Here is a 27483-nt window from a genome sequence, read left to right on the forward strand (position 1 = left end):
GTCCATGAATACAACTGATTTTTAGGAATGCTATGCACAAATAGGATACTGGGCAAAAATAAATCAATCCCCAACTCTCATTGATATCTGGCATCAGATAAGCATGAGCACAGGGCCAGACATATAAGGTACAAAGGGCATGAGGAATATGTGTTGAATTTTTGCTCCTCCACCCTTGCCCTTCCTCAAAGTCAGGTCTTGTGATTGCTTTTAAACTTAATACAGCTACTCACATTGTCTGTGCTTTTAACCATGTGAGAGCTATCCTAGCCCCTAATTTGTTAGGTTTACAGTTGCCATAAAGAAGAAAAAGAAGGGTGCCTTTCCATTGATCTCTTGTCTTTAATGTCTGATTAAGCCCATTATTTTGTTGATGATTCTCTCCACCCACAAAACTCTCTTAGAACTCGGAGTGCATACAACCTGTAATCTAGGCTCTCTTGGGTGCCAAAAGCTTTAATGCCAGCTCTACACAAACATAATAGCTTTTGTCACTGAAAGTGAAGCATCTTAGAACCAAGGACATTTTCAGGCTCCCGGGACAATGACTCTACCAAGTATTCTGCTAGCTTTAAAATTTAGCTATTAAACTTAAGAGGCATCCTGGATTGCAAAATGTTTGTCTGAATCAAATTGTCAACCTTTAGGGCTCTTTTGATCTGGAGTTTTGTAGCTGGTCCCTCCCCCTTTCCCTAATGAATACTTATCGTATCCTAGCCTGGTCAACGTACCTTGATGGGGAAAAGAAATTCAAAGAAACATTCATGAGATGGAAAAAGATTCTATATTGGGTCTAGCCTGATTAACCCTGTAGTCAGCAACCTGTGTAATCATATGAGATTTTGGTTCAAAACAAGATCTCCTGCCCGGGAGGCAGGGCTTGAAAGAGCTGTTAAGGGAGCATTCTTAACTACTGGGGGTGGAGAGAAGAGAGTTACTTCTACGGTCTACCTGAAGTAGGAGTGGGCTGAAAAGATCTGAAGGGAGAAAGGCAGAGCTTTGAGTAGGAAGTAACAATGAGGAGGAGCCCTTAGTGAAAGCTAGCCCTTGGCGCTTCAGAGACAGATGGGAAACAACTTTCCCATGGCCCCTAAAAGAGTTAGTTGGAAGGACTTTCAGAACATTTCTTGTGTTAATTTTTGTTATGGGAAAACTGGACCTTTTTGTAACAGGAACGAATACTTTTGAACTATTGAAGTCATTGAATCTACTGTCAGTCATTCACCTACAGTAAATAGAAGAAACCTGAGCTATACTCTTGTATGAGAAAACCACTTTGAGTATAGGGCTGGATCCAGCTAGTAGTTAGTCTCTAATCCCAGCTCTAATGCAGATACAGTCTGTGAACTTGGAAAAGTCCCTTAAACTCTACTAGCCTCCCTTTCCCTTGTAAGGTGGGGATATTAGTACTGACATACTATAGCCTTGTCTATACTTACCCAGAGAGTGATGCTCCAGAGATGAATTTTCCAGGGTTTGATTCAATGGGTCTAGTAAGGACCTGCTAAATTGATTGCTGATGGCACCCCCATCACTATTCTATGGGGTCATGAGGAGTAAGGTAAGTCGATGGGAGAGTTTCTCCCATTGACCTCCCACTGTGAGGGCATGGCAGAAATTTGATCTGAGGTACATCCACTTCAGCTACTCTATTCTTATAGCTGCAGTTGCATATCTTAAGTCGAATTTCTCCCTAGTGTAGACTGGCCCTATATCTCAGAGGGTGTGATGAGGCTTGCTTTTGCTAAGGGCTTTAAGAAGAAACGATTATTTACTTGCTAAATATGTTGATTATGTGCTCTTCAGAATAGCTGTGCCCACCTCCAGGCCAAGGATAAAAAAGAAATGGCTGTGGCGGTATCTTTTTGTTTCTTCCTTTCACTTGCAGGACTTGCAATTGAATAGGCAGCACTGTGCTTTTATGTTGTGGCACCCAGCTTCTGCATGGAGCTTACTGAGCTGCTGTTCAGTCATCAGTACAGTCATTATAGACATTCAAATGCAGGCTTTGGAATCAAGCAGCCATGTAAGGCCCCTCTGTTTGGGGCATTGTCTGTAGCACCAGCCTTGCAGCTCACAGCTCAGCTCTGTTTGCTTCTTCAGACTTTTCTGTTCTCCTCACTCAGCGGGAGCAGAGAACAGGAGAATTCTGTGCTGCCAGACACCACGTGCTTTTTTCCCCTGCAGCAGAGCCTAAGTCAGGGATGGGCAAAAGGGTCTCTTCAGGCCGGATTTGGCCTACCAAGTGGGTGGATCCAGCCCGCAGAAGCCCTGCTGCTTCCCCACCCCCAGGCCAATTAAGGGCTGGGGGTGGGGGAGTTCATGAAGCCTCCTCCCACCCTGCTAGAAGCATGTGGCGCTTCTCGCAAGGGAAGAGGCAGAACGAAGGAGGCTTCATGTGCTCTCCTCCCCCAGACCTTAATTGGCCTACGGGCAGGGGAGTGAGGGAAGTCTTCTCCCACACCAAGGGCACAGGCACCTTGGGGGAACATGGGGTGGGGGCAAAGGCACTCTCTCACCCCCTGACCAATCGTTGTCTGAGGGGGACGGGGGACCTGGAAATAGTTCAGCCCCGCCCCTTCGGCTCTATGCCCTGCCCCTTCTGCCCTATGCCCTGCCCCTTCCTTTGCGGCCCAGGGCCACTTCAAAAATTTCCGAAGTGTCCCCCGGCAAAAAATGATTGCCCACCGCTGGCCTGGGTAGAAAACTCCAGGGTAGGCCTCACGTAACTTCAGGATTAGTCTGCATGTTGTATCTTGAAACTAGTTTCTCGATAAGAAACTATTATGGTTGATGGCTTCCAAAATTTATTTGGTATCTAAATTAATTTGGTTTACAATTAGTCCACTGTCTCCTTCCCTGCCTGAATTACTGGAACTTTAAAGACACTTTCCAAGCTGTGCACAGCAGCTCAGTGAAAACCCCAACATTGGAGCTGGTTGTTCTGCCAGCAGCAAACTCTTGAGTACTGGGTTGCCTGTGACTGTTACTTGTGCTTTTCCATGGCTCTGTCATGTCCTTCTCTTTGCTCTCCTCATTCATGTGAGCAAGTAGGTAATTGGAATTCATAGGTTGCTTTCATTTCTGTTTCAGCTGCCTGCCAAGCTCACAGGAGACAGGAAAAGCACCGTGGGCAAATGCATAGCTGTCAGAACAAACTTAGGGTCAACACTTTTGATTTGGTTCCTAATTGAGGAACTGGAATTTTCTCAGTGTTGCAGTGTTTGGAGGCCCTCAGTGATGGGGGACATGAATCTAATCTTGTCTGTAGTTTTGTTCTAGCTGTGTTGGTCCCAGGATATGAGAGACAGACAGGCGTGTGAAGTAATATCTTTTCAGTGAACCAAATTCTGCTGGTGGAAGGAACAAGGTTCTGAGCTTCACAGAGTTCTTCCTGAGGTCTGGAGAAGAAAACTAGAGTGTCTAAACTAACGGCAAGGTGGGACAGATTGAGTCCGCTACGTTTAACATGCATGTTGTAGGAGACAGTTTAAAATGAGGGTAGGGTGATAGCAGGAAGGGGACGGGGCTTTGAGAACGGTAACCGACAGCCTCCCTCCCCAGGCTGGATTGCCAAATGGTCCCACCAGGGGATGGTCTACGGGCTGGGAGACCGCTGATATAGAGCAGTTAAAGGACAGAGAGAAATGCAAACCTGTATCATAGGTTTTTGTAGACCCCATAGTATAAATCTGGGTGTCATTCATACTGCTGTTTCTCCCTGTCTTCAAAAAAATCCTATTTAGCTAAGCTCATCTGTGACTTTTTGAAGCTGTTGACTCATTCTGATGGGAATATTTGCTCCTTCTTTCCCTTTGTGACTTTTTCATTGCCTCAGAGGTGCGCACACTGTGTTTTAGGCTGTTCAACAAATTGATTTTCTGGTACTCTTCACTATCACTGAAGTAATGATCTTTTGCTAGTTATGGGAGGTACTCTCTGATCATACAACAAGATATGCCCATTGCTATGTAGCTGGCAAAGTTTTCTACCTCCACCCCAAGGCTGGATAAGAATGTGTTGTATAATATGAAAAGAAAAATACTAGGGATATAAGTGACTAATCGACTATCCGATAAGCAAAAGATTATCAGATAGTCAACACACTAGTCGACTAGTCGCTCCTCTATCACAGAGAGGCAGGAAGCGTGGGGGCGGCGGGAGAGTGGAGGCGGTGTTGGAGGGAGCCAGCTTAAAACCCGGTTCCCTCCAGCTCTGTGGGAGGGGTCAGGGACGCAGCAGTGGCCAATGAAATGCACAAGAGTCCCCGCTGGGACTCTTGTACATTTCAAAGAGGAAGCACTGCATGGAGCCTGGAGCCAGCAGGGGACTCCACACTGGCCCCAGGCTCCATGCGGTGTGCCAACTTTGAAATGTATGAGAGTCCCCAGAGGAGGCTATTGTGCATTTCAAAGAGGAGGCGCCACATGGAGCCTGGGGTAAGCGGGGGATTCAGACAATTTATTATTTAAGTTCTGTAGACAATTGTGGCTTGCGGAGGGGCTCTTCCCCTTGGGTCAGTGGGCAGCCACACCACCTAAGTTTACGGAGCCCCATTAGTCCTGGGTCTCGGGCTGATGGTCAGCCCGATTCAGGGGGTAATAGGCCAGTTCAGGTTGGATCCTCGATTAGGGCAGGGCAGCAACACAGACGAACCCTCACTAGTTACAGTTCATAGACTACGTTCAGGGCGAGACAGCAAACAAACCGCTGGGTCTCCTGGCTCAAGCGGAGATCCTACAATCTCAGGCCTGGAGTGGCGGAGGGGCAAGACTGCCACCCGACGGTTGGGTGGCGGGGGGAGGGGGACACACAGGCCCACCCACTCCACTGTGTCCCAGCCCACGGCCCTAACAGCAGCTGAGCAGTTAGGGCCCACTGACCCAGCAGCAACACCCTGACCCCAGCTTTAGCTCAGCCAAACTGTGGTCGACTCTCCCTGGGCCACTTCCATTCTCCCCCTTTGTGCATATCTGGTTCTCCAGTTGGTTCACTAGTGTGTTGGGGGTCAATAGCTCCAGCAGCAGTCCTGGGTGTCCAGGCCAGTCCTCATGCTCCTGCAGGCAGGGTGGTCCAGGCTAGTCCTCAGCCTCTTGCAGGCACAGGGATCTAGACCAGTCCTCAGCCTCCCAGCCTGAGGGCACAGAGCAGACTTCTGGTTCCTCTGCTGGCTGGCTCTGCATTGAACTCCTGGGCTGGCTTTTTATGGCCTTGGCCATGCCTCCTGACTTCTGGTAATGTGAGGGAGTGAGGTCAGGCTTGGCCCACGATGGCTCACCGAGGGGCTCTTCCCCTTCCAGGTCAGTGGGCGGCCACCCCGTCCCACTAGAAGTTCCAAGACAAAATGTGTTAGACGATAACCACATCTCATTGGTCTGCATCATCTCACAAATAGCTTAGGTAGAGAGAGATCAGTTACCTTGTGTCAGATAAAAAAACACACACACCAAAAATCTCAAAAAACTAAAGCAGGTCAGGCTGACAGAAATATTTGGATGCACAAATGTTGGTGTAGGAGGTTTAGTAGTTGTCACTCTTCCTCCTTAGTCTGTACTATGCTAACAATCTCACCATACTGCTATGGGGTATTGACAGAGAAACTAAAGCGAACTGCTGTCACAACAGTTGCTTCTAATCTCGTTTTCGTGTATTTATAGTGTGTAAGATATTTGTCCTCAAGTGGGCTCTCTTGCTGGGCTCTTGGTATTAAGGGATCATTTCATATCAACATATTATGGGGCAATACTCTTATCACCCTTAGTACAGACAATGTTACTGCTGCCTTACTAGATTTCATTGAGTGAATTTTGAGGTTGGACCCAGGAGCTCTCATTGTCTTGATTATATTATAATAAAACTATGTGGTACTATGTTCAGACCTCTGTGTATTATAAACTCTGAACAGTCATGGAATTGAAATGTAAGACTTCTGGGACACTTTCCATCCTTGCTTTATGGTGATTCTTTCTGTACGTGACTCCATTAGTTATTTTGTACTGGGATGAAAGATTATTTTAATATCCTGGCCCTTTGTTTCTGAGGTCTGTTTTAACCAACCATTGTCCTTAGCTACTGGATTTACTGCCACATCATTATAGAGAGCGAATAATTTTCTTTGCCTTAGTTATCTGCTCCTAGCACATTCTCAGCTTCAGACTTTATTTGAAACTCCTGTACTTTTTGCTCTTGATTTATACCTGTTGAAATGTCTAAGGGGAAAGAGGATATATTTATTATGCCATGTTTTGGATCAGGCTACTGAGTGGAATTATCTAGTGACATTTCAGACTTGGATTTTCCACTGTCCTAAATTTGGTGCAGGGGCTCTAAACGCTCAGGTTAAAAAGAAAAAATAAATAATAAAGTATCATGTTTTTTTCCCCTGCCTTCACCAGCATTATCTACATGACCCTCCCTCATTTCCATCTAATGTCTCTATAACTCAGTTGTGCTTTAAACAAAAAATATCCAATCAAAATAGATATCCACATGAAAAGAGACAGCTGGTAATGTTTGTTTTTGTAGCTCTATATTTTTGTTTTTACTCTTCAATGACTACAGTTCCCTCCCAGAAGCCTGACAATATTTTTTCCCTAATGATTTTGTCTCTTTCCACTTGGCAAACTTCAGTACCCTGCCCCCTTCCAATTTTCTCCCCTGCTGTGCTTTGTAGAGAGATTAAATTAACATGGTTGTTTGTTTAGCTACTACTACATCAGTTTGCATAGTTCTTCCTGGGATGTCAAAACACCTTTGTTTATGGGCCACCCTGTATGATTGATTGAGTTCTGTGTAGATCAAGAGGTTACTAAAATGCACTTTTTTCCATGGACTTCATTGAAGATGATATCTATTTAAAAACATATTGCAGAGGTGACTTTTTTAAAACATTCTTTTTTTTTTATTGCAGTGAAATTAGGCTGTTGAAAATTGTCAGTTTGACCCATCTCAGAGAATAAGGCCCCTTACTTAAGCACTGAACAGAATCAGTATCGGCACAGCTTCCCCATGCTATTGTGACACGATACATCTATACTATAGAGACCATCATAAGTCTTTAGAGGTTACTTCCCTCTTTGTGGCCTAATCATGCGTATCAGTCAGTAGTAATTCTGATGTAGATTATTTTTAAATAAATGTCTATGCATCCTCTGTCTCTCTTAGATAGTCCCCCATCACCATAGTTTCTGAGTGCCACACAGTCATTAAATGAATGTGTTCTCTCAGTTCCCTGGACTCATATTTGCCTTGTTGACAGGTGACAGAGAGATTAAAAACACATTTTCCAAAAGTGGCTGCTGATTTTGATGGCTCTATTTTTGGCTGCCTGATCTGAGACACCTTGGACCTGATTTTCAGAGGTGTTGAGCGCCACTGATTTCCAGTGTAGTGATTGGTGCTTAACATTAAAAAAAATCAGGCCCAAGGTGTATCAAGTTAAATTAGAGGAATCCAAAATTAGTAGCCACTTCTACAAACACTGGCCTAAATGCATTGCCTAATGCTAGAATTCTGTGGCAAAACTATGAATTGTACATATGCCTCTTGCTACAAGACTATCATTCCCTTCTTCTCTGCAAGGAACAAACCTAAGACTGTCCATTAGTTTCACATAAAGGGCATCACATTATCAGATGGCAACTAACAACTTCAGTTCACTGTTAATTTGGATATATTTAAATGAGCAGCATGGAAACTCAGTTGAATCATCCAGCTCTTTCCTACAATTTTTTTTAAACAGAAATTATATAATTAGAAGAATCTAAAGGACTTGTTCCCTCAGTTGATAACAATGTGAAGGAGCTTTAAGACGATTTTGATGTTACTTTAATTATCAAAGTTCTAGTGAAAAATGCTTAGATGTAAGAATTCTATTGTACAGAAACACAAATAACAATGAATTTTGAACTCATTCATGCCTTAGATTCTAGAATATAATAAGGCTTATTTTTAGCTTGAAATACTGGGACTTGGGTACAAAGTTCCTGGACTTGTTAACTGAATTTTTATATCACTTTCAACCTCGGCAGTGAAAGTTACTTCCCTCAAAATATGTCCACAGAACATATCATTGTGACCTTATTTTCCCTGATAAACAATCATCAAAAAGGGTGATTCCTTTCTTGCTTGCAGAATAGTATTGCATGGAAAGGATTCATGTCAGTTTGCAGAAGATGAATGAGCCCAAGACTTTAACCATTTGGATTTTGGGTTCCCAGAGGTATTCCCACAGCTTCACAGGTGATTTATCAGCCCCACCCAGTCAGAAGCTCAGGGCTCCCTGCAGCTTAGAGGGACTGGTCTGCAGCAATGACTAAGAGTTGTCTGCTTGGCAGGACAGCATCTTTTCTGCATCTCTATTGAACACCTTGTAGGCTAGCTTTAATGGATTGTATTAAATCCTGAATTTCAATTGAGGTAAGAGGAATATACCTGAGACAAACAGATTCTGCCCGGAAAACCCTAAACATAGCCAACCTTGTGGAGAAAGCATAAGTCTGAGTTTTATATATTGATTTTTGTTGCTGAAGTTATCAATAAATACCAGTCCCAGGAAGTGGAAAGTTTGGACTATGTAGTATGTACTTCTTCAGAGTAGAGTGGGAACTCCAGCTACTTTCTGGCATTTTTTAGACAGAAGACCAGTCTAACAGGCAGCTAGATCTTTGATAGTGTTTGTGTCTAACAGATTCTCATTCACTCAGCAAAACTTTCAAAATGTGCATGAATTTTTATCTTTCTTCACCTCAGTCTCCCTCCCTATTGTTTTGTGCTTACCAGGTGTGTCTGTATAAATTGGGATACCCAGATCAGCTGCTGTAAATCAGTGTACTTCCATTTATTTAAATGAAAACTGAACATTGGGCCAGGCCCTACATTATAAGCACTTTTGGGGCAAGGTCTGTCTTTTTCTTTGTACAGTGAGGCACCAGGCATGCTTTGAAGTACTATATTAAATTATATACCAAAGCTAGATTAGCAGAACATTAATGATGCAAAGCCAACACTCAAAAATTAAGCAATGCCAGAATTAAGGTTGCCTGTGCTACCATAATTCAACTCCTTTGTGAGTATGAATTATGATACAGTCTTTAATTACATGATCACATACTAATTTTTCCATAGGATGCCTGCCTCATTCAAAGCTCAGGGTGGACCTGCTCTGAGGATGAGTCAAGATTGTGAATCAAAGGAAGCTGTTGTCTGTAAGAACCCTGCCTTATTGGTAACAAATGTTGAAATGTGTTTAGTTAACTAGACAGGCAGGATTGCAGAAAGAGGAGGCCGGTCTCATGATTAAAGCAATTCAGTGCTGCCTGAGTTTATCCCTGCTTCTGCCACAGAGTTCTACATAAGGCTGGGCAAGGCACTTAAACTAAACTTCTCACAGGTGTTCATCAATTATGAATGTCTCATTTTCCATGGGTGCTCAGTTTGAGACCCTGGGTCTGATTTCCAGAAGTGCTAAGCTCTCTGGCTACATCCACACTGCAAGGTTTTTGCACAAAAACCTGCGGAGCATCCACACCACAAATGCGTTTTTGCGCAAATAAATCGGCAGAACAGAGGGCTTTTTCCAGCGTAGGTAAACCTCCTTTTACGGGGCATATCTCCATTTTGTGCAAGAGTTTTTGGGCAAAAAGACAAATGTGGATGCTCCGCAGGGGTTTCTTGCGCAAAAAGAGCCAATCTGAAAAAGCATCAGAGTTCTCTTGCACAAGAGCACACTGCTTTTGAGATGTGCTTTGAGGTGTGGACATGCTCTTGTGCAAGAAGTTTTTGCGCAAAAACTTGTACAAGAAGCCTACAGTGTAGCCGTAGCCTCATAGCTGCAACTGAAGTCAGTAGGAATTGTGTTTTGAATATATGAAGTCCATATAGTGCTAAGTACTCTGAAAAATGAGGTCTTGTAGATATCTCAGATAGCTGAGATCTTCCATTCTATCCACTTAATGAGGCACAAGTCCCATGGAAAACTGCATGTGTTCCTGTCATTAAAAATTGTGTCAAGATGCATACATTTAAGGAGGCTGAATTAATTCTGGTGTTTCCTAACTTTTGAGCACTTGACATTGTAATCTATTATTTATATTAATATATATATTGGGGGGAGGGAGGGTGTATGTGTGTAATTTGCCTATTTTTAAGTATTAAAAAAATCCATTATGTATCATACTTACACTTGCATGGTTCACCACCAGTATTAGAACCTATAGAGTACACAGTCCTCTGCCACTTGAGCTAACTGACAACCGTATTAGATTTTGACAATCTTGTCATCCTCTTTGTGGACCTGCAGTAGAGGGGGGTGAAAGAAACACTTTGTCAGTAGTTTTCAGAGACATTTGCTGACAGCAGAGGAGTGGTGACACTAGGAATCTTAGGTTCCATCCCAGATTCTCAAAGGAAGTGGGATTTAGGAGGCACAAATTCTAGTCTTCTCCTAATCTTGAATCTTTCTGCCTTGTCCCCTGCAAATTTTCTCTCTCACAATCCAGACTCTTCCACACATCTGGGTTCTTGTTCCAGTCTTATTCCCATTGTCTGTTCAGCCCCAGTCTCCACTAGGGATGTTAGATATCAAGTAATTGAATAGTCGTGTAACTGCATGAAATCCTAGTGGTTACATGAGGGGGTAGGGACAGCAGCCAGTGTGCTCCCAGCCCCACTCCTGGCAAGCCCCCAGTCAACCCGAGCTGCTGCCTCTGTATCAGAGAAGCTCAGACCCCCTCGTCCCCCGTGGACAGGGGCCAGTGCCACCCTGCGTTGCTGCCACTGTATCATGGGCAGCAGCACAGTGTGGCAAGGGGAGCCAGTCCATGAGGCAAGTTTAAAAAAAAAAATTCTCATGCAAACCAGCTTCCTGTTACCCAGTGCTGCTGCCTCTGATAGAAAGGCAGCAGCACACAGTGACTGCAGCACCTTTCGGGGGTAGAGGGGAGGCAAACTCTCAGGCTGCTCCCAGGTTTGCCAAGGACAGAGACTGCATTATGACAGCCTCCTCTGCCACCCCTGCTGCTGCCTCTGATGGAGGCAGCAGCACAGGGTTGGGAGGGCAGGTGGTACTACAGAGCTGGTGCTGGGGGGAACCGGGTTTTAAGCCAGCTCCCCCAGCACCAGCTCCTGCTCCCCCCCCCCCTTGCTTCCTTTGATACAGAGGCAGAAGGGCATGGGGGGGGGGGGTTATAAATGTGTGTAGTCAACAAAATTAACTGATAAGCCTAGGCTTGTTGACATCCCTAGTCTCCACTCCACAGTATTTGATCCCTTTCACAATCTCTTTGCATGGTCAGTGAGGAGGGAACCTTTGAAGATTTTAGCTGCTGTGCTCTGAGAAGTCTTTCCTGAGATTTTTTTGTCAAAAACTTACAAGTTGGCCAAATTTGGACAGATTTTCACAGGGCTGCAAAAAGCACATCTCTTCCACAAATTTCCCTTCCCAAGTATGAGAGAGATGAGAACTTCTCAAGGAAATGGACACCGCATTTTTTTAAGGCCAAAACAGTGTTAAAGTAAGCAGCTGTAGACAGAATCTTATAATGGGAAGTGTTGGGCAGCTTTAATAATAGGTGATTCTACCAGCACTACACTAATAATAACCTGGAACTCCTTTAACTAAATATTACCAGCTGGGCTGCAAGTTTCCTATCAGCAACACTTCAGTATGTAGACACTACAGCACACCATCTCCCTGAACTCCCAATGTGTTTGAGTAGCATTGATCTTTTTCATACAAGGTTAAAGCTTGGGTTTTTGCCATGCTCTAATTTTTCTCCTGTATGCTAATTATTCTTTTGGATTTGAAATACTTGTTCAGTGCAATGTAAAAGAAATCTGAAATGACATTGTGATGCTATGTGGTGTATAGCATTCAACTTTTCCCAGTTTATATGGAAACGCTGGTCTAGTTTTCTTAGGCCTAACCTAACATCAATCACATTTTTATTAAGTTTACAGAATACTCTCTCTCGCACACATGCTGGACCATACTTATTTTTTCATTGTGCCAGAAAGGATGCTGTCCAGAAGAGGGATTTTTTTTTTCAAAACACAGTATTGGAATTAGGCAGGAAAATTTGGAAGTGGATGCAGCTGTCTGAAGATTAAAAGAAAATACCAAACAGAAATGCAGAATGTTTACCGCTTAAAAAAAAAAAGCTGGCAATTAAGCAAACACAACTGAATTGGATTGAGCTGAATATTAGATTTTACTCAGGCCCAGAGCCTAAATATTTGGAAGGATTTATTCGTAATGGCACTTCTATATGCAGCATTTCTGTTCTCGTTGGGAATCCTAATGCAAATTGTTGGCAGGCGAGTCTATGGAGAACGTTACATGCACGGAAAGGAAACTCTGCTGCCCCCACCCCAAGTAAATAATTATTCTCAACACTTCATCTTTAAATTGCTGTACCAACATTAATCCTTACAACGAGCCCAGGAGATAAGCTAGTGTGCCAGATATCCCAGCTCTGCAGATGGGGAAACTCAGGCAATGAAAGGTTAAGTAACTTGAACTAGGTGATTGTTGGCGTCTGTTTCAGAAATAGGATTCAGGTGTTTGTCTCCCTGTCCTGTCCTCAGATCTCTGGATAATGCCTGTTCACGCAAATATGTTGTAATTTCAGTTTGCCGCCTTGATAGATCAATCCTTCGGCCCTCATATAGATTGAGCCAATGTTCAGTTCTTCTTTTGTCATGGGTTTGCTTCCAGGCTTGGCCCAAGAATTTGCAGGGCCCAGGGTGGCACACTGACAGTGGGGCCTAGCTGGTGGATGCTCTAGTTGAAGTCAAACCTAGTTGAGGGGTTTACAGAATCCAGCCCAGGCAGTACAGGTCGCTCGCTAGATATATTCCACAGCACAATGGCCTGGTTAGATTCTGTGCTGACGTGTGTGACATTCCTGTCCATACAGATAAAACACAGTCTGCGGCAGACAGGGAGAAAGGCGAGCAGCTCAGGGCTGCATCCAGCTCACTAGGACCAAACACAGCCTAGTGCTCTCAACACACATGCTGGCCGAGCCAACTCCCACAGACTTACCAATGCAGCCGAGCTGGAGCCCAGATGCCCACAGGACCTGGCAGGGTGCTGGGCTGCGGGGCTGGCCAGAAAGGGTACCTATGGAGATCTCCTGTGCTAAGGCCAGCAAGATAAGCAGCAGTGGTAGCTCCACAGTGACGCAGGTGACCAGCTTGTCCAGTGGAAGTTCCAATCACAGCCCCTTGTGTTTGGGCTCAATGAAACACGGAGTCCAAGAACACTGTCTCGCTTGACTTACCTAAGGCTGGGCCTGCTTGCTTCTCCATATGTGGCCATGTAAGGCATAACTGTAATTGCAGTTTCTTTGAAAAGTCCCCATGGATGGTCCATGCTTGGTCTTAGTGCCGTCTCAGCACCTGGTTCACAGATTTTGAAGCAGTCCCTGCATGGGCCGCGCATGCGAAGCGCCAACCAGTGCACACCATGCCAGGAGGCACTGCGAACACGTGGCCTGAGTCCTCCAGTTGCTTTTCAACTTCCCTGATCCTGAGATGGAGCTCTGCAGTTCTCGGCTTTATTCAACATTTCTGAAGTAGTTTCATAGCTATTAGTTGTTGTTAAACCTTTTAAAAAAACCCACCCTTTTTCCCTATGCCTGGTTCTCCAGGCTTTAAACGCTGTGCTTCCTGCAGAGAGGCAATCCCCATTTCTGACAGACATCCACAATGCATTAGATGTCTAGGGGAACATCATTCATCCAGGATTTTTCTCACGGTGCCAATCTAAAGTCCAGTATTTGCAGGGACAGAGACCTCTGCTTAAAGTTTAATTCTTCTGGAAAGAATGTGTACTCTGCCTTGGACACAAGATCACAACTAAGGATATTAAAGACTAGTTGACTATCCAATAAGCATTTGCTTATCGGATAGGTTTTTGACTAGTCTATAGGCACTTCCTCATTCCTCCTTTGAAATGTCCAACAGCCCCTGTGGGAGCTCTTGTACATTTCAAAGGAGGAATGCGGAACTCCACCTACAGCCCAGGGCCAGCGGGAAGTCCCACTGACTCTGGGCTGCATGCAGGTGCCTTCTTTGAAATGCACAAGAGTCTCAGATTCTCCCGCTGACCGCGGGCTCCATGCTACGCTGCATGCCGCTAAGAGCCCGGGGTTAGCTGGGGACACGCCAGTTGATCCTGGGCTCCCCGCAGCATTTCCTGGGCTCCCCACAGCAGCGCCTATGAATCGCACAGATGCTTGGTTCAAAGGGACCGCCACAGAACAGCTGATCGACGGATTTATTGATACCACTGGAATAGTGTATTTTAGTCCCATAACACAAGTGCATTTACACAGAATGTTTTTTGCATTCTTCCATCTGATAATTAATGTTTCTCCCTGACTGCTTTTTCAGTGGATTCCAACTACTTAACTCTTTTATGTTGCTAAAAAAGGAGTGTATGGTTGGTTCTGGTTGGGATTGTCCTCCTCTGAGAGCAAGAGAGTCAGAGTAGTAATCCAATCAGATAGCAAAGATTCTGGAATGATGAATTTAGTGTAACTGCTAGATAGATAGAAACATCAGGGTTTGAGTTTGGCCAGTTGCAGACCGTGTTAAACACCCATATGTTTTTGTGAAGGGAGGGAATCTACTTCTGAATACTTCTTAGCAGACAAATGACAGTTCTTGTAGCATCAATAGCACATTGCTTTTTGGTTTGTATGTGACATACCACGGTACAATCCAGGCTAATAGGGGATAGGGGCTGCGTCACCCCTGCCCTGTAATCTGGAGTGCCTTCCAGTGTCTTGGTTCTGTAGATTGCATTCGGCCTGGTTGCTCACAAACAGCATCCAGCACTCTGGCTGGACACTTCTAGATGTGTTTGTAACTGTATCCCGCCACTCTCACCTCATATGGCCTTGGGTTATGTGGGAGGGTGAACCCAACATACTCACATTCAGAACTGTCCCATCCATAAGATGGTTAGGAGTGGCGGGCCAGGGCCTCGCACTTTTGGGGCCCACAGCGGCTGCCCAAACTGTCCTGGGACCCTTGAGAATATCTGGGACCCCCTGATATCTGTTACTTGTGTGGCAGTAACAAGGGTCCCCTTCTCCCCCCCACACACGCACCATGGTGACAAGAGTGAGTGGCCCAGCAACCTTTTCCACTCTGCCCTGGGGAGTGGGACGGGGCCTGTGGTGAGAGAGGCCTTTGCCTAAGGTCCTGCACCCTCCTTGGGATGGCCTGGCTCCCATTTCTGGATTTTTCCCCAGAAACGTATGGCCTGTGCTGCCTAGACCTTTCCCGGATAGTCATCCATTATTCTTTTAAAGGATATAAATACACAACAGTTGATTGTCTTAAATAGTTACCCAGGCACTTGAACTTAAACACACTGGATTAGAGAAAACAATAAAACAAATATATTAACTACAGAGGGACAGATTTTAAGTAGTACCACCAATGAGGCACAAGTCAGAGATGGTTACAAGAAAAATAAAGATAAAATGTGTGATAGGACTTAACAAACTAAATTGGATTCAGACAAAGTTCCTTACCACATGCTTCAAGCAGCATTACTGACCAAACTCTTCAGGTCAGGATCCCCTTAGTCCAGTGTCATGTCCTTTGTCTTCCCAGGTGCCAAGAATAAGAGGGGCAGGGGGAAAGTGGGTGTTTGCCATTCGTTTGTAAGTCCTTTTTGAAGAGCATTCACACCTGAGAACCAGGAGAAAGGCAGTCTAGTGTAAGGAAGAGAATCCATGCTGTTTCTTTGCTAAATACTAGGAATACGTCCTTTCACTGCCAAAGGCTGGTAGGTAAGGGCCTACCATTAGCTTGGTTGATACCTAGCTGGAGCATCAACTTGCCCTTTGTCTTTGAGAAATTGGTTTAACCGCTCCCCAGACTTATCTGGAAAACATACATGAGTCATGATTTTAGCTTCTGTTTATAACCTTAGTTTTAATATTGCTATATGCATGTTACCATACTACTGATCAGCAAGTTAGGAGTTTTCAAATGATACCTCAAAAAGCATACCTGGTACAAAGTTTATTGCAGTTTTGTGTAGGATGGGGACACAGATGTATTTCCACATAGCATACTAACCTGGAACACTGGAACTTTTGCCACTAGGATACAGGAAGTCTCCTCTCCCCTATCAAATTAGGACCCCTCTTTTCTGGAAAGGAGGAGGTGTTGGTATCCAGTTCAAGTGTAAATGTGTCTGCTACAGCAAATTCATAACTAATAAATACCTACAACTACTGCAAGAGGAAATGTAAATACAGAAATTTGGACCCTTTAGTGGTGCATGTCACTTCACTGATGTTGGTTTACACATTAGGGCTATGTCTACACTGTACCTCTCTTGCGCAAAGCCTATGCAAATTAAGCATGGATTAGCATATCACTGCGCTTCATTTGAATAATTAATCAGGGGCCATTTTTGTGCAAAAACCCCCTCTTGTTCAAGAGCCATTATTCCTCATTTTTTCAATATGCTAATCCGTGTTTCATTTCCACAGGCTTTTGCGTAAGAGAGGTGCAGTGTAGACATAGCCTAGGTTTTAGTCAAATCTCTGTGGGTTGCTTTGGCATTGCACTTGTGGATAGTCCATCTCAGACATATAATAGGAGTGGGCTTTATGATTCAGAATGCTATACCTGGCATTTTGCCATTATTAAACGATGAGATGTGTGAGCTCACATGTAATCCTCTAGGTCTGTGCAGCTGCCAAATGTTGAGCACCAGGAATCCGCACAGCATCATAGGCAAAAATGTACAGTGGCAAAAAGGTGCAGAGTAGAATAAAATGCATTTTTCATTCAAAACTCTGGTTAAACGTTTAGAAAACATAGCTGCTCAAGGAAGATGTCAACCGTTGTATCATCCTTTGGTTTGAGATGCAGCCAAATCTTTGTACAGGCACCACTCAATAACACTGCCTTTGGTTGTGAATGCTTAATTTTCCCATTTTTAATTTCATTATTTAATGGGTAGGTATAGGTTGTCATCCCGCAAGGTGGGGAACAGAGGAAATGTAAAAGATAAGGGAGCACAAAAAGCAGTTCTTCAGCTCCAGAAAGCAAGCTTAATCTTGCACTGTGCAGAATTGGCCATCGGCTGGTGCAGTGCCCACACATCAGTGAGCACTCTGATTTGGGGAAAGTGAAACTGGAGGGGGGAAAAAAGAAAACACAACCCCAGCATTCATTGGGAAATAAAACTTCTCGCCCTTTTCTTTTGCAAAGAGATTTTGAAAACTTAAACCCAGGTAAATTGATTACATATGTTGAAAGGTACAGTCAAAAGTCTCCTGAAAATCTAGTACATATTTTTCATGTAAAATGAGTCAGTTACAAAGAATCATCTCTCTTACCCTCTACAAAATCCCTAAGATCGTAACTTATACAGCAGTATGATCACAATACATGGGGCTGGTTACATTTGGGAAGAGGGTGACAGAAATTATTTTACAGGCCAGCTCTGCCTTCACATTCATCAGTGACAGTGAGCTCTAAAGATTCATCTCAGTTACATGAATGTAAATTCTGAGTAAATCTGTTGAAAGTCCTTCGTGAAATCCGGACCCCATTGAAATCAATTGGAAAACTCACATTTACTTCATTGGGTCCATGAATTACATGGCCAATGTTTTCAAGCTGCATTTTCATTTTCTGGAAAAGTTACAGCAGCATCCAGTGTTATTTAAAAGAGTTCTGGAGACACTCAGGCAAATGTCCTAACAATATCTTTTGCTTAAGCCCCATAAAGTTCTCTGTTTCCTTTTCCATCATTGCTGGTTATCTAGGCATTTGAGAGAGGCTTTCTACACATTTCTGTCTAAATAGCCTGTTCACTTTCACTCAGTATTCAGTGTTTGTAAAATCACAAGTCCTCACCATGGAACTGTATGATGTGCAGCCAGCAACTTCCAGCTGAGCCCAGCTCCCAGTGGCCATGCTACGGGAGGCTTCCTTTTTTTGGGATTCCTATGGAAGAGCTGGCAACTACTGAACAGGAAGTCCTGGGGTTTGAGTCTTGGCGGTGGGACGTGAAAGATGTCCATTTGGCAAGTCCAGGCTGTGGGGGATTCTGCTTGCGTATCTGTCCGCCAGTTGGCAAGTATAACAGGAAGCATTTGTGATGGCTCAAGCACTGGGCTGTGCATCATTGAATGAATAGGCCAGGAACTGTCTGACTGGACAAGAGAGGTTCTATTTAACAAAATTCCTTGATAATCAGCAACTCTGGGGAAGGAACCTGAGCATCAGTGCTTGAGAGTTTGATGGGATATTGATATATTATATCATTTTTATGACCAGATTCTCAAGTTGGCATCATAGGAATTACATTGTTTTATGCCATTTGAGAATTGTCTCTTCATTTTTTCCCCCTTGCATTGTGTCAGTGGTGCTTTGATCTGCCGGAAATGGTAAATCTGAGGTGGTTTGTATTTTAAAGACTGGTCAATTTGATGGAATTCATTGGCAATTTCTAGGGTTGATAATGTGGGAGGGTTTCTGGTTCTAGGGCTCAGTTGACCTAAATGAGTGCTACCTCTCTCTGTCAGGTTATCACTCCTTTTCTTAGCCCATCCTCTAGATGTTCCCAGCACTAGAACCAGACTTCTCTCTCCAGCAACAAAGCAGCTGGATTTGGTTCACGCAAGCAGAGGAAGGTAGCGTCTGAGAGAGACTGGCAGGCCGTATCGATGAGGTACTCTTCCAACATTTCTCAGGGACATCTATGGAGGTAAGAAGAAAAATATAGAGAGGATAACAGACAGAATCCAAGTTTTTTCGCTCCTGCCTCTCGGATTTGACTTGATCCTGAGGGTTCTTAGGGGTAGGGCTAGTTTGATATTTGGCTCATTGTCACTTTCTGTGATGTTTATTAGTGTGAGTCTGGTCACAAATGTTTTCTTAGCAGAGTAGGCTAGAGGCAAAGTCATGTCAGACATAAAATAAACTAGTGCTGTGAATGTAAGGGGAAAGGACACATCTGTGCATAGGGCAAGAATGCCCAGATGTGTATCTTTAGAAAGACAAGATTTGCAAGGATCATTCTAAACCAGTGAATTGAAATAGTCACTGTGGATGCTGTTAGCAATATGGAGTCACTATAATAATGCTTCACATCCCTGTGGTGTTGCAGGTTGCAAAGAACTATGGAAGCAATAATAAACAAAGCTTCACAACTCCCCAGTGAGGTAAGTGCTATTACCGTATTTTACATTAAGAGAAATTGATTTTGATAAGGTCAAACACAAAGTCTGGTTGACTTGCTGGGCATCAGTCTGGAGCCTGTTAGGAAAATGATTTTAGGATATCTCTGAGAGAAGATGATCATAGGTCCAAGAATGATAGGAAGACAGTGACGTCACAGAAGTAGCTATTGGTCCAAAGATGCATTGCATGGTTGCTAATATTTGTGTAGAACATTATGTACAAGTAAAGTATTTCCAGGATTTCCATTGGCTACAGAAATAAAAAAAGATCAATAAGTGATTAGGGAAATTTCAGTGGTGGACCTCTTGCTAGGATTCAATTGCTATGTCTGCTATTACTGTCCTCACTGGCACTAGCAGGTGCAGAATGAAAACAGGATGGAGTGGTCAGGAGTATTGCTCAGAGCAAGGATGGTATCAATGCCTTTTGTAGTGTTTCTTGTGCTGTGGCAAGTTTTGTGTGTAGACATGATCGGTCTGCTTTGCACCTTGCATAGTTACTTACATTTGTACAAAGACGATAAAAATACTACAGTTATGATTTATTTGTTGTTAGTACCTGTTGGGCAGTCATTTTGCACAGCCAGGACTGCACAAAGTGCAAGGTGATGGAGAAATGAGCCTTGTTGGTGTCAAAAATATATCAAAAGTTTGTACAAGTGATGGCAGGACCAAAATTCTGTCATGCAATCCCAGCTTCAGTGGCAGAGCTGAAAACAGGTCCCCAGTTTCTCATTTCCCCATAATGCTATGCAGAGAACTCCCATATACAGATTATGATTTCCCTGGTGCAAGACATTGGGATGCCAGATGAGGTAATTCATGATTTTTTTTCCTCACCACTGGCCCACTCTCCTTCCCTCAATATCATAGCTAAAAAATTGGGGCCATGCTCCCAGCGCTGTTAGCCACTCCTCCAGTGGAAGTGATTTACCTAGAGTGCTGGGAGAGCTCTGTAACATGCAGACAAAGCCATAAAATCAGTTCTTATCCACCTGAGTCTGGACTTAAGGAGGATGACTTTCATGAGTATGGTTTGCAGTACTGGGTCTTGGGTTTTTAAATAATATGGCAAAAGATCGGTTTGACTGTTTAAATGACTGCAGTACCAAAAATAGTCCTTGGCAAAACTCCACTGAAGTTAATGGCGTTATGCCAGGGATGACTTTGCCTCCAGTCTGTAGGAAAACTAGTCTTTTGGCAACTGTACATTTTAAAAAGAGAGCCTTTGCAGGAACAATACTGGCAGCAGGCGACGACATTTTAGGTAGCTTTACACAATCTTAAGCAATTAGACTTAGATTGAGAGAGTTCCATAAATGCCTCAAGAACGAAGAAAACATTGGTTATGGTATCTTTAACCTGGTGAATGAGTTCATCTCAGTCAACAGTGCTGAGTAATCAGCACACCACAAAGCATTATTATTATTATAGTGACTGATTATTTATGCTACTCTTTTTCTTTTCCTTTTTCACTTACATGAGTGTAACTCTGTTGGTTTCACTGAAGATCGAGGTTTTCCTTAGTGTGTGAGAAGAATTAGACCCACTATTTGTAAAATGTCCTATAAGGAAGAATGAAAGACCAACATATAATAATCCCTGTACATTGTGTCCATTTCTGTATGTCAAATTAAATTGTCATCCTGCCTGCCCCTCTCCCCCATTCTGGATGGAGCCAAAATCAGCACCCCGTGTGTGCTTAACAACTGTATATCATAGAGCTTCTTGTTGTACCTAAAATATCTTGGTGCAGTAGCATCAGTGTTTACTTTCCACACAACTCTGGGGAGAGTGCTTCTTGGTTAACCAATACTGCACCCGCAGCAGAGGGAGCCCCAAAACATTAATTTTGCATAGGTCTGACAGTAACATCTTTTGGTGTTGGACCCATATTATAGGTGAAGTAGGGCAGGTCAAAAATTGTTTATCTCAACTATTTTTCTTTAACAGATTGGATTTTCAGAGAAGTGATTTTTTTCACTAACAATGTTTCTTTTTCCATAGAAAATGTATTTCTTTGTCAAATAATCAGATGTCTGAAAACCAAAATATTTCAGCCCAAAGCCATGCTGTTTTGATTTGGAAATGCAGCTGTGGGGCCTCATGGGAGTTGTAGATCAGTTGCCTCATGTCCTCATTGTCCTTGTGGAGATACCATGGCTAGGACCCCTCCCCCTTTCAAGAGAGGCAACCAATTTATGCATCATGGGAAATGTAGTCTAATCACAGAGCTCAGCCTCTAGAATTGAATGAGAACATGAGATATCCAAATGACAACGTCCATCAGGCATCTTGGCAACATTTCCAAATTAAAATATTTCATTTTTCAGCCAATTATTTTCAATATTTGAATTTCTTCTGAAAATCACCCCCTGCCTCCGGGTTCCTCAACCAGCTTTAATTAAGATCATTGTTCATAACATTGCAAATGCATGAATAAAAACCAAAGGCAGGACTAATTTCTACTCTCGTACAGAGTCCTTCTCATAGATTGCTTTTGTTACCGGCATGAGTCATATGATAAAACATACTCCTCATGCCCTAAGGGGGGTAGAGGATCTGCACAGTGTGATCCCCTCGTGTAGTTTATAACTGTCATACTCCCATTTTTCCTTCCTGCAGAAAACTCCCCTGAATTTTAAATACACAGAAGAGGCAGCTTGGTCATAAAATTAATTACTATGACTTATTTTAAGATAATCCTGCACCATTATTGCCAGTAGAGGTGAAGCTAATTATTAAAACTTAAGCTACAGAAGAGTTGCTATGCTTGTTCCTTTTTAAAAAGGAATTTAATCATCTCTTATTCTATAAAAGAAAGTATGCAGAAGGCAGACACAAAGCACAGGAACTGACATACTCCCCATAGAGATTTTGGTCGCCAAATCATGCTGTTTTCAGATTCCAAATGGATTATTGGAGTGGGGAGAGGAGTCCTTATGAGTATATTGTTAGTTTGTCCAAATCTACAGAAAGTCAGAAAATTCCAAGTTAAAGTCCAGTGGCCTTAGAATCTAGGTGCTTCTCCAAATTCAGTATATATCTCACTGGGAAGAGAGAGATTCAACAAAGACTATATATATTGAGGAACAGATTCTCTGGCACAGGAAAATGTTAATTCTTCCTGTCACCCTCTCTGAGGCTTCTTGCTATGAAGGGAAAATATTAAGGTTGTAGCAGACCTACTTTTGGCTCCGAGAAGCCTTGATCATCCCCTTCTTGGCTAGAGGACTGCTTCAATATACCACACAGCAACTGGGGGGTCATCCATGATTCTTGGTTCATGGTAGACATTCAGTTCTCTAACTCCCCTCTTGTGAATCCTTCTTGGGAAGCTGCACTTTGACTCACTGCCTGGCTTTTGGCTTTGGTTCATGTAGGAGGTTGACCCAAGGACCTTCACAGACTGGTGATGACCAGGGCCACTGCCATCTTCAAAGATAGTTCAAGGCAAAGGGATCAAACTTCAGATTCCCCACCTTTACAAATGTAGCCTCTAATGTGACATGTGTTAAATAAAATGTTATGATCGTCACAGTTCCTCGTGCTTTATGAAAATTGGCTCATGAATATGAATATGCATAACTCAAAGACACGGTATGCAAAATAGTTCATTACCTATCATTCAAAAGTCCGTGATCCCTTGAATGTGCATATTGTATTCTTGGGCATGTATCTTTCTTATGTATGAAGTTGGAAATATTAAGTTGGAACCTGTTTTATTAATCTGGGTATGCTAGACAAAGCCATCGGTAATACTCTAGGAACTTAATGGCTGGATGATCAAGTCAATAACTTGTAAATAGCTTTGTTTTTCCTGTAAGCCCAAACAATGGGTTGGTCTTACAAAGACATGGCCAGGCCACCTGACGCTAAAACCCATTTTAGATCTGGTATGTTTCCACTGAAGATGAGAGAAATTTGAACTGAACAAAAGAATTCCTGCCTTGGCAAGAGAGCTATAAAGGGGGGAACCAAACAATATGGGGAGTCACGAGACGACCCCTGAATTACTATCTAAGATGCCTGCTGGAAACATCTAAGACTGAACAGGGGGGAGGACTGGGCCCAAGCTAGGATCCTACCTACCTAGTGAAAGAGATCATTAGGACAACTGTTAGGGTAAGAATTTGCATGTAAAAAGTTTCCTAATGTATGAGGATTAGATGGTATGTTTTGTTTGTTTTGGCTTAGTAACTTACTTTGATCTGACTGTTTTCACTTGAAATCACTTAAATCCTATTTTTATACGTAATAAAAATACTTTTGTTTATTAGAATCATAGGACCATAGGGTTGGAAGAGACCTCAGGAGGTTATCCAGTCCAACCCCCTGCTAAAAGCAGGACCAACCTTAACTAAATTATTTTAGCCAGGCTCTTGTCAATCTGGGACTTAAAAACCTCCTGGGATAGAGATTCCACCATTCCACAGATAACCCATTCCAGTGTTTCACCACCCTCCTAGTGAAGTAGTTTTTCCTAATATCCAACCTAGACCTCCCCCATTGCATCTTGAGATCATTGCTCCTCTGAGAACAGCCTCTCGCCATCCTCTTTGGAACTCTCTTCAGGTAGTTGAAGGCTGCCATCAAATCCTCCCTCACTCTTCTCTTCTGTAGTCTAAATAAGCCCAAACCATTTTTGTTGCCCTCCTCTGAATATCCTCTCATATGTCTACATCCTTTCTATAATGGGGAGTCCAGAACTGGACATAATACTCCAGATGCAGTGTCACTAGTGCTGAAAAAAAGGGGAGTAATTACTTCCCTAGATCTTCAGGCAATGCTCCTCCTAATGTACCCTAATATGTCATTAGCTTTGGCTACAAGGGCACACTCTTGACTCATATCCAGCTTCTCATCCACTAGAAATAAGCTCTCTGTAATTAATTATCTGGAAGGAGCAACCACTGTGCAGCTCTTTCTTTCATTGATAGAGGGTGAAATTATAAGATTTCTATTCTGCTTCTTTACTAGTGTATGAATATTGAAACAGACTAAAATTAGCCTTGCATTTGGATTTAGATCTTCTGCAGAGGTTTTTTTGTTTATTTTCAATCTCTGCTTTCTGTTTTAGATAGAAAGGCTGGATATTCAACACTGAACAATGCATTAAGTGTTGTAGCATTAAATATATTTTAACTCCTACAATTACCATTCCTTTCATCTCCAATATCTGACATTGATTGTCAAGTTTTATGCTTTGACATTTTTTTCCAAAATAATTTCCAGCCAGAAACTGTGCTTCACGCTGTGGCAAGAAGGAAAACATTAGAAGACCTATCTCAATGAGAAGGAAGAACAGAGATGAACAGTTTGTAATCTGAGAATAGTGGATAAAGAGACTAGAGGAAAAATACATTTACTGGTTAAAAAAAAATTACCCTCTTAGAATTAATGCAAAGCATCCCACTGAGCCAGGATATTTGAAGGGAGGGGGGGTGCCAAAATCAAAATAAATATGTAACATGTTGGCTTCATACAAAACTTTAGGAACATCACATAACTGTCTTTAATTATGGAGTCAGTAGCAAGTACTAAGCAGGAGACAAGGAGTTTGCAGTGATAGCATGTCTAGGCTTTGTATTTGTCTATAGATGACCTACTTGATATGAAACCTGTTGCAGAAATGCTCTATATTTTTGTGTGATCTGAGATTAAGCAATGAAGCAGTCTGTAGGGATTGTTTTACATACAAATTTTGGATGGGAAATATTGTGTGTAGTGGTTAGAAAAGGAGATGGGTTTTAGTTTTACTATGTCACTTACCTACTATGTGACCTGGAGCAAGTTGCTTAGCTCTTCTAGTATCTCAAATCCCTCCTGCCCCTGTTGTAAAATGGTGCACTCCTGACAGCCTTTGTCAATTATTGCTAGGGTTGCCAACTATCCAACCACACAAATCCAAATGCCCTTTCCCTGTCCCAGCCAGGCCTGCAGTTAACCAGTTAAATGTATAGTTTAACCAGTTAACATTTTAATCAGAATTTGACATCCCTGCCTGCCACCACACATGGCCTCCAAGGGGCTTCAGGAATGTAGCAACCACTTCTGGGAGCAACATGGGACCAGGGCCAGTAGGGAGCCTGCCTTAGCCCTTCTGTACCACTGGACTTTTAACAGTTGAACATCTGACTGGCTGCAGTAGCCTCTGGGAAATCAAGCTGGATTCCAGGGACTCCTGTCAAAACGAGGAGGGTTGGCAATTCTAACTACTGGTATGATGGCCACCATCTTGGCTAACTCATTAGGAATTTAACTGGAGACCTCCACAGACAAAGCATAAGATGATAAGCTTGAACCAAAGAGCCCAGTTTCTCTAGCTGGAAGCAGTAATCGCTCATGTCTTCTGTGTTTCAGGGTAGAATGTTGCACTTGGAGACCCTAAATGCAAAGTGCTATACATGTCCAAAGTGCTCTTACTGGGTTAAAAAAGTAAGCTCTTTTTCATGCAAACTCCTTTACACTTTCGGGGTAGGGGGTTCTGAATGAGGAGTGAGTAAAAATTGAGTGATGATTCAAGTCCATGTGTTTTTACTTGAAAGTGCTTTTTTAAAAAATTGGTTCGGAAACTTTAATGCATCCTTAACATTAGCACAGCTCAGACGTGAGCACTGCTGCAGAGCTATTACAGATCCTGCTTTGTAACTGAGCACAGTCACACAGTTCCTTGCCAGTCACAGGAGTTGAAGCCACTCCTCTTTTGCAGAGATATTTTGTTTTTGATTTGAGTTGGAAAGACCAATCAGAGGACCGCACTGTTTTACTGTGCTGTCAGATTGCAACCTTCCCCTACTCCAGCTAATCTCTGTAGCCTTCTTTGGTGTAGGCACAGCAGGCTGCCTGCCTCTAACACGCACAATATATTAGCAAAAACAACGAGGAGTTCTGTGGCACCTTGGAGACTAATAGATTCATTAGGACATAAGCTTTTGTGGGTAAAATCCACTTCAGCAGCAGTAGTGCAGAAACCTGTGTCAGTGCTGATGTTTAAAATGAGGTGGTGGCTGCTGTTCCTTCTCTTTGACAGCTGAATTTTTACTCTGTTTCACGATCATCACTGAGGAGCTGGGAAATTGTGTTGCCACTGGCATTTTTAATTTAAATGTCATTAATGGGCGTTTCTCCTTCTGCTGTAGCATCATTGTCCTGTTCACAGATATTAAGACTAAGAAGCTTGATTCTCTAAGGCTCATATCCAAGGGCATCAGTCATTAACACACTGAGCTACATCTGCTTCTTGGCTAAGGCTGAAGAAAGACATCTTAAGCTGGAAATCCTGCTTGCTCTCCCTCTCTTGCTTGCTCTCTTTCTCTCTCTCTCATTCTCACACACACACACACACACACACAAGAAGCATATGCTGCAGCAGGTTCTTTTTTTATACCAGAAGGCTGTTTCACTTTGGAGATTCAGTGACAAGATAATGAAGTAAAAGTCTCCTGTTTCCAAGAAAGAAAATTATAGGAGTCAGCAAGGAAAAGGAAAGAACAAATTAAATTGCAGTAGCAACAGAAGAGGCGTGGAAGGAGGATGGTGGCTTAGAGGAAACAGGTGGAAGGCTCACAAGACACAGTGATATTTTTGGCTTAAAAGTGCCTGTTTTCTTCATTCTATTATTTTTAAGCAGTTTTTGGAGCTTCCTAAGCAGTGCTGCTTCACCATAGCAGCCTCCCGAACCTGTCTTTTTACTCTCCCTGGCTGCTGCTGCTACTACTACTGTTGCTGCTGCTGACAGAAACGTGTTAGGAAAGCAGAAAGAGAAAATGCCAGCCATCCTGGTAGCCTCCAAAATGAAATCAGGACTACCTAAACCCGTACACAGTGCTGCTCCAATCCTGCATGTCCCGACAGCAAGGACCATCCCGCAACCCTGTTACCTGAAGTTTGGGAACAAGGTGGAGGTGACTAAGCCATCCTATTCCAGCCAGATTCCCCTCAAATCACCTTATGGACATGAGAATGCAGGGGATGGATTCCCCCCTAGGAAGAGTAGCTCGCTAGAAAGTGGATTTGACACGCAGGTTAGAAACGTGTGGTATTTGCATGGGAGAAGGGGGATTTGGGGATGTGTGTGTATAGTGGAGGTGGCGTGTGGTGGGTATGTTTCTAATTTTGGTGATGCCATGTGGGTAGTAAGAGGCGATCTTGCTTTTTGATGTGGTGGCAGAGGGGTGTTGGTTGTAGGGTATGCTGTGTAATTGTGTTAGCTTGTGTGTTGGTTGTTTGCAAGCTTATTATTTATGGGGTTTAT

At 43.1% G+C, this 27483-nt stretch overlaps 1 protein-coding gene across 6 annotated transcripts in view; it reads left to right on the forward strand.

Annotated features, from left to right (window-relative positions):
- The window catches only part of NAV2 (neuron navigator 2), a 689797-nt gene that overhangs the window by 298941 nt on the left and 363373 nt on the right, over positions 1-27483 (forward strand). For 5 of the 6 annotated variants that reach the window (XM_075927722.2, XM_075927724.2, XM_075927728.2 and 2 more), the window contains exon 1: positions 26041-27253. The exons of the other annotated variant lie outside the window; for it this stretch is intronic. In XM_075927722.2, coding sequence (XP_075783837.2) covers positions 26996-27253 — 258 coding nt within the window. In that variant the 5' untranslated portion in view covers positions 26041-26995. Of the gene's footprint in view, positions 1-26040; positions 27254-27483 lie in introns of those variants that run through there. 6 annotated transcript variants of the gene reach the window in all.

This window comes from Pelodiscus sinensis, chromosome 5 (genome assembly GCF_052426305.1).
Source record: "Pelodiscus sinensis isolate ZL-2025 chromosome 5, ASM5242630v1, whole genome shotgun sequence".
Classification (NCBI taxonomy): Eukaryota; Metazoa; Chordata; order Testudines; family Trionychidae; genus Pelodiscus; species Pelodiscus sinensis.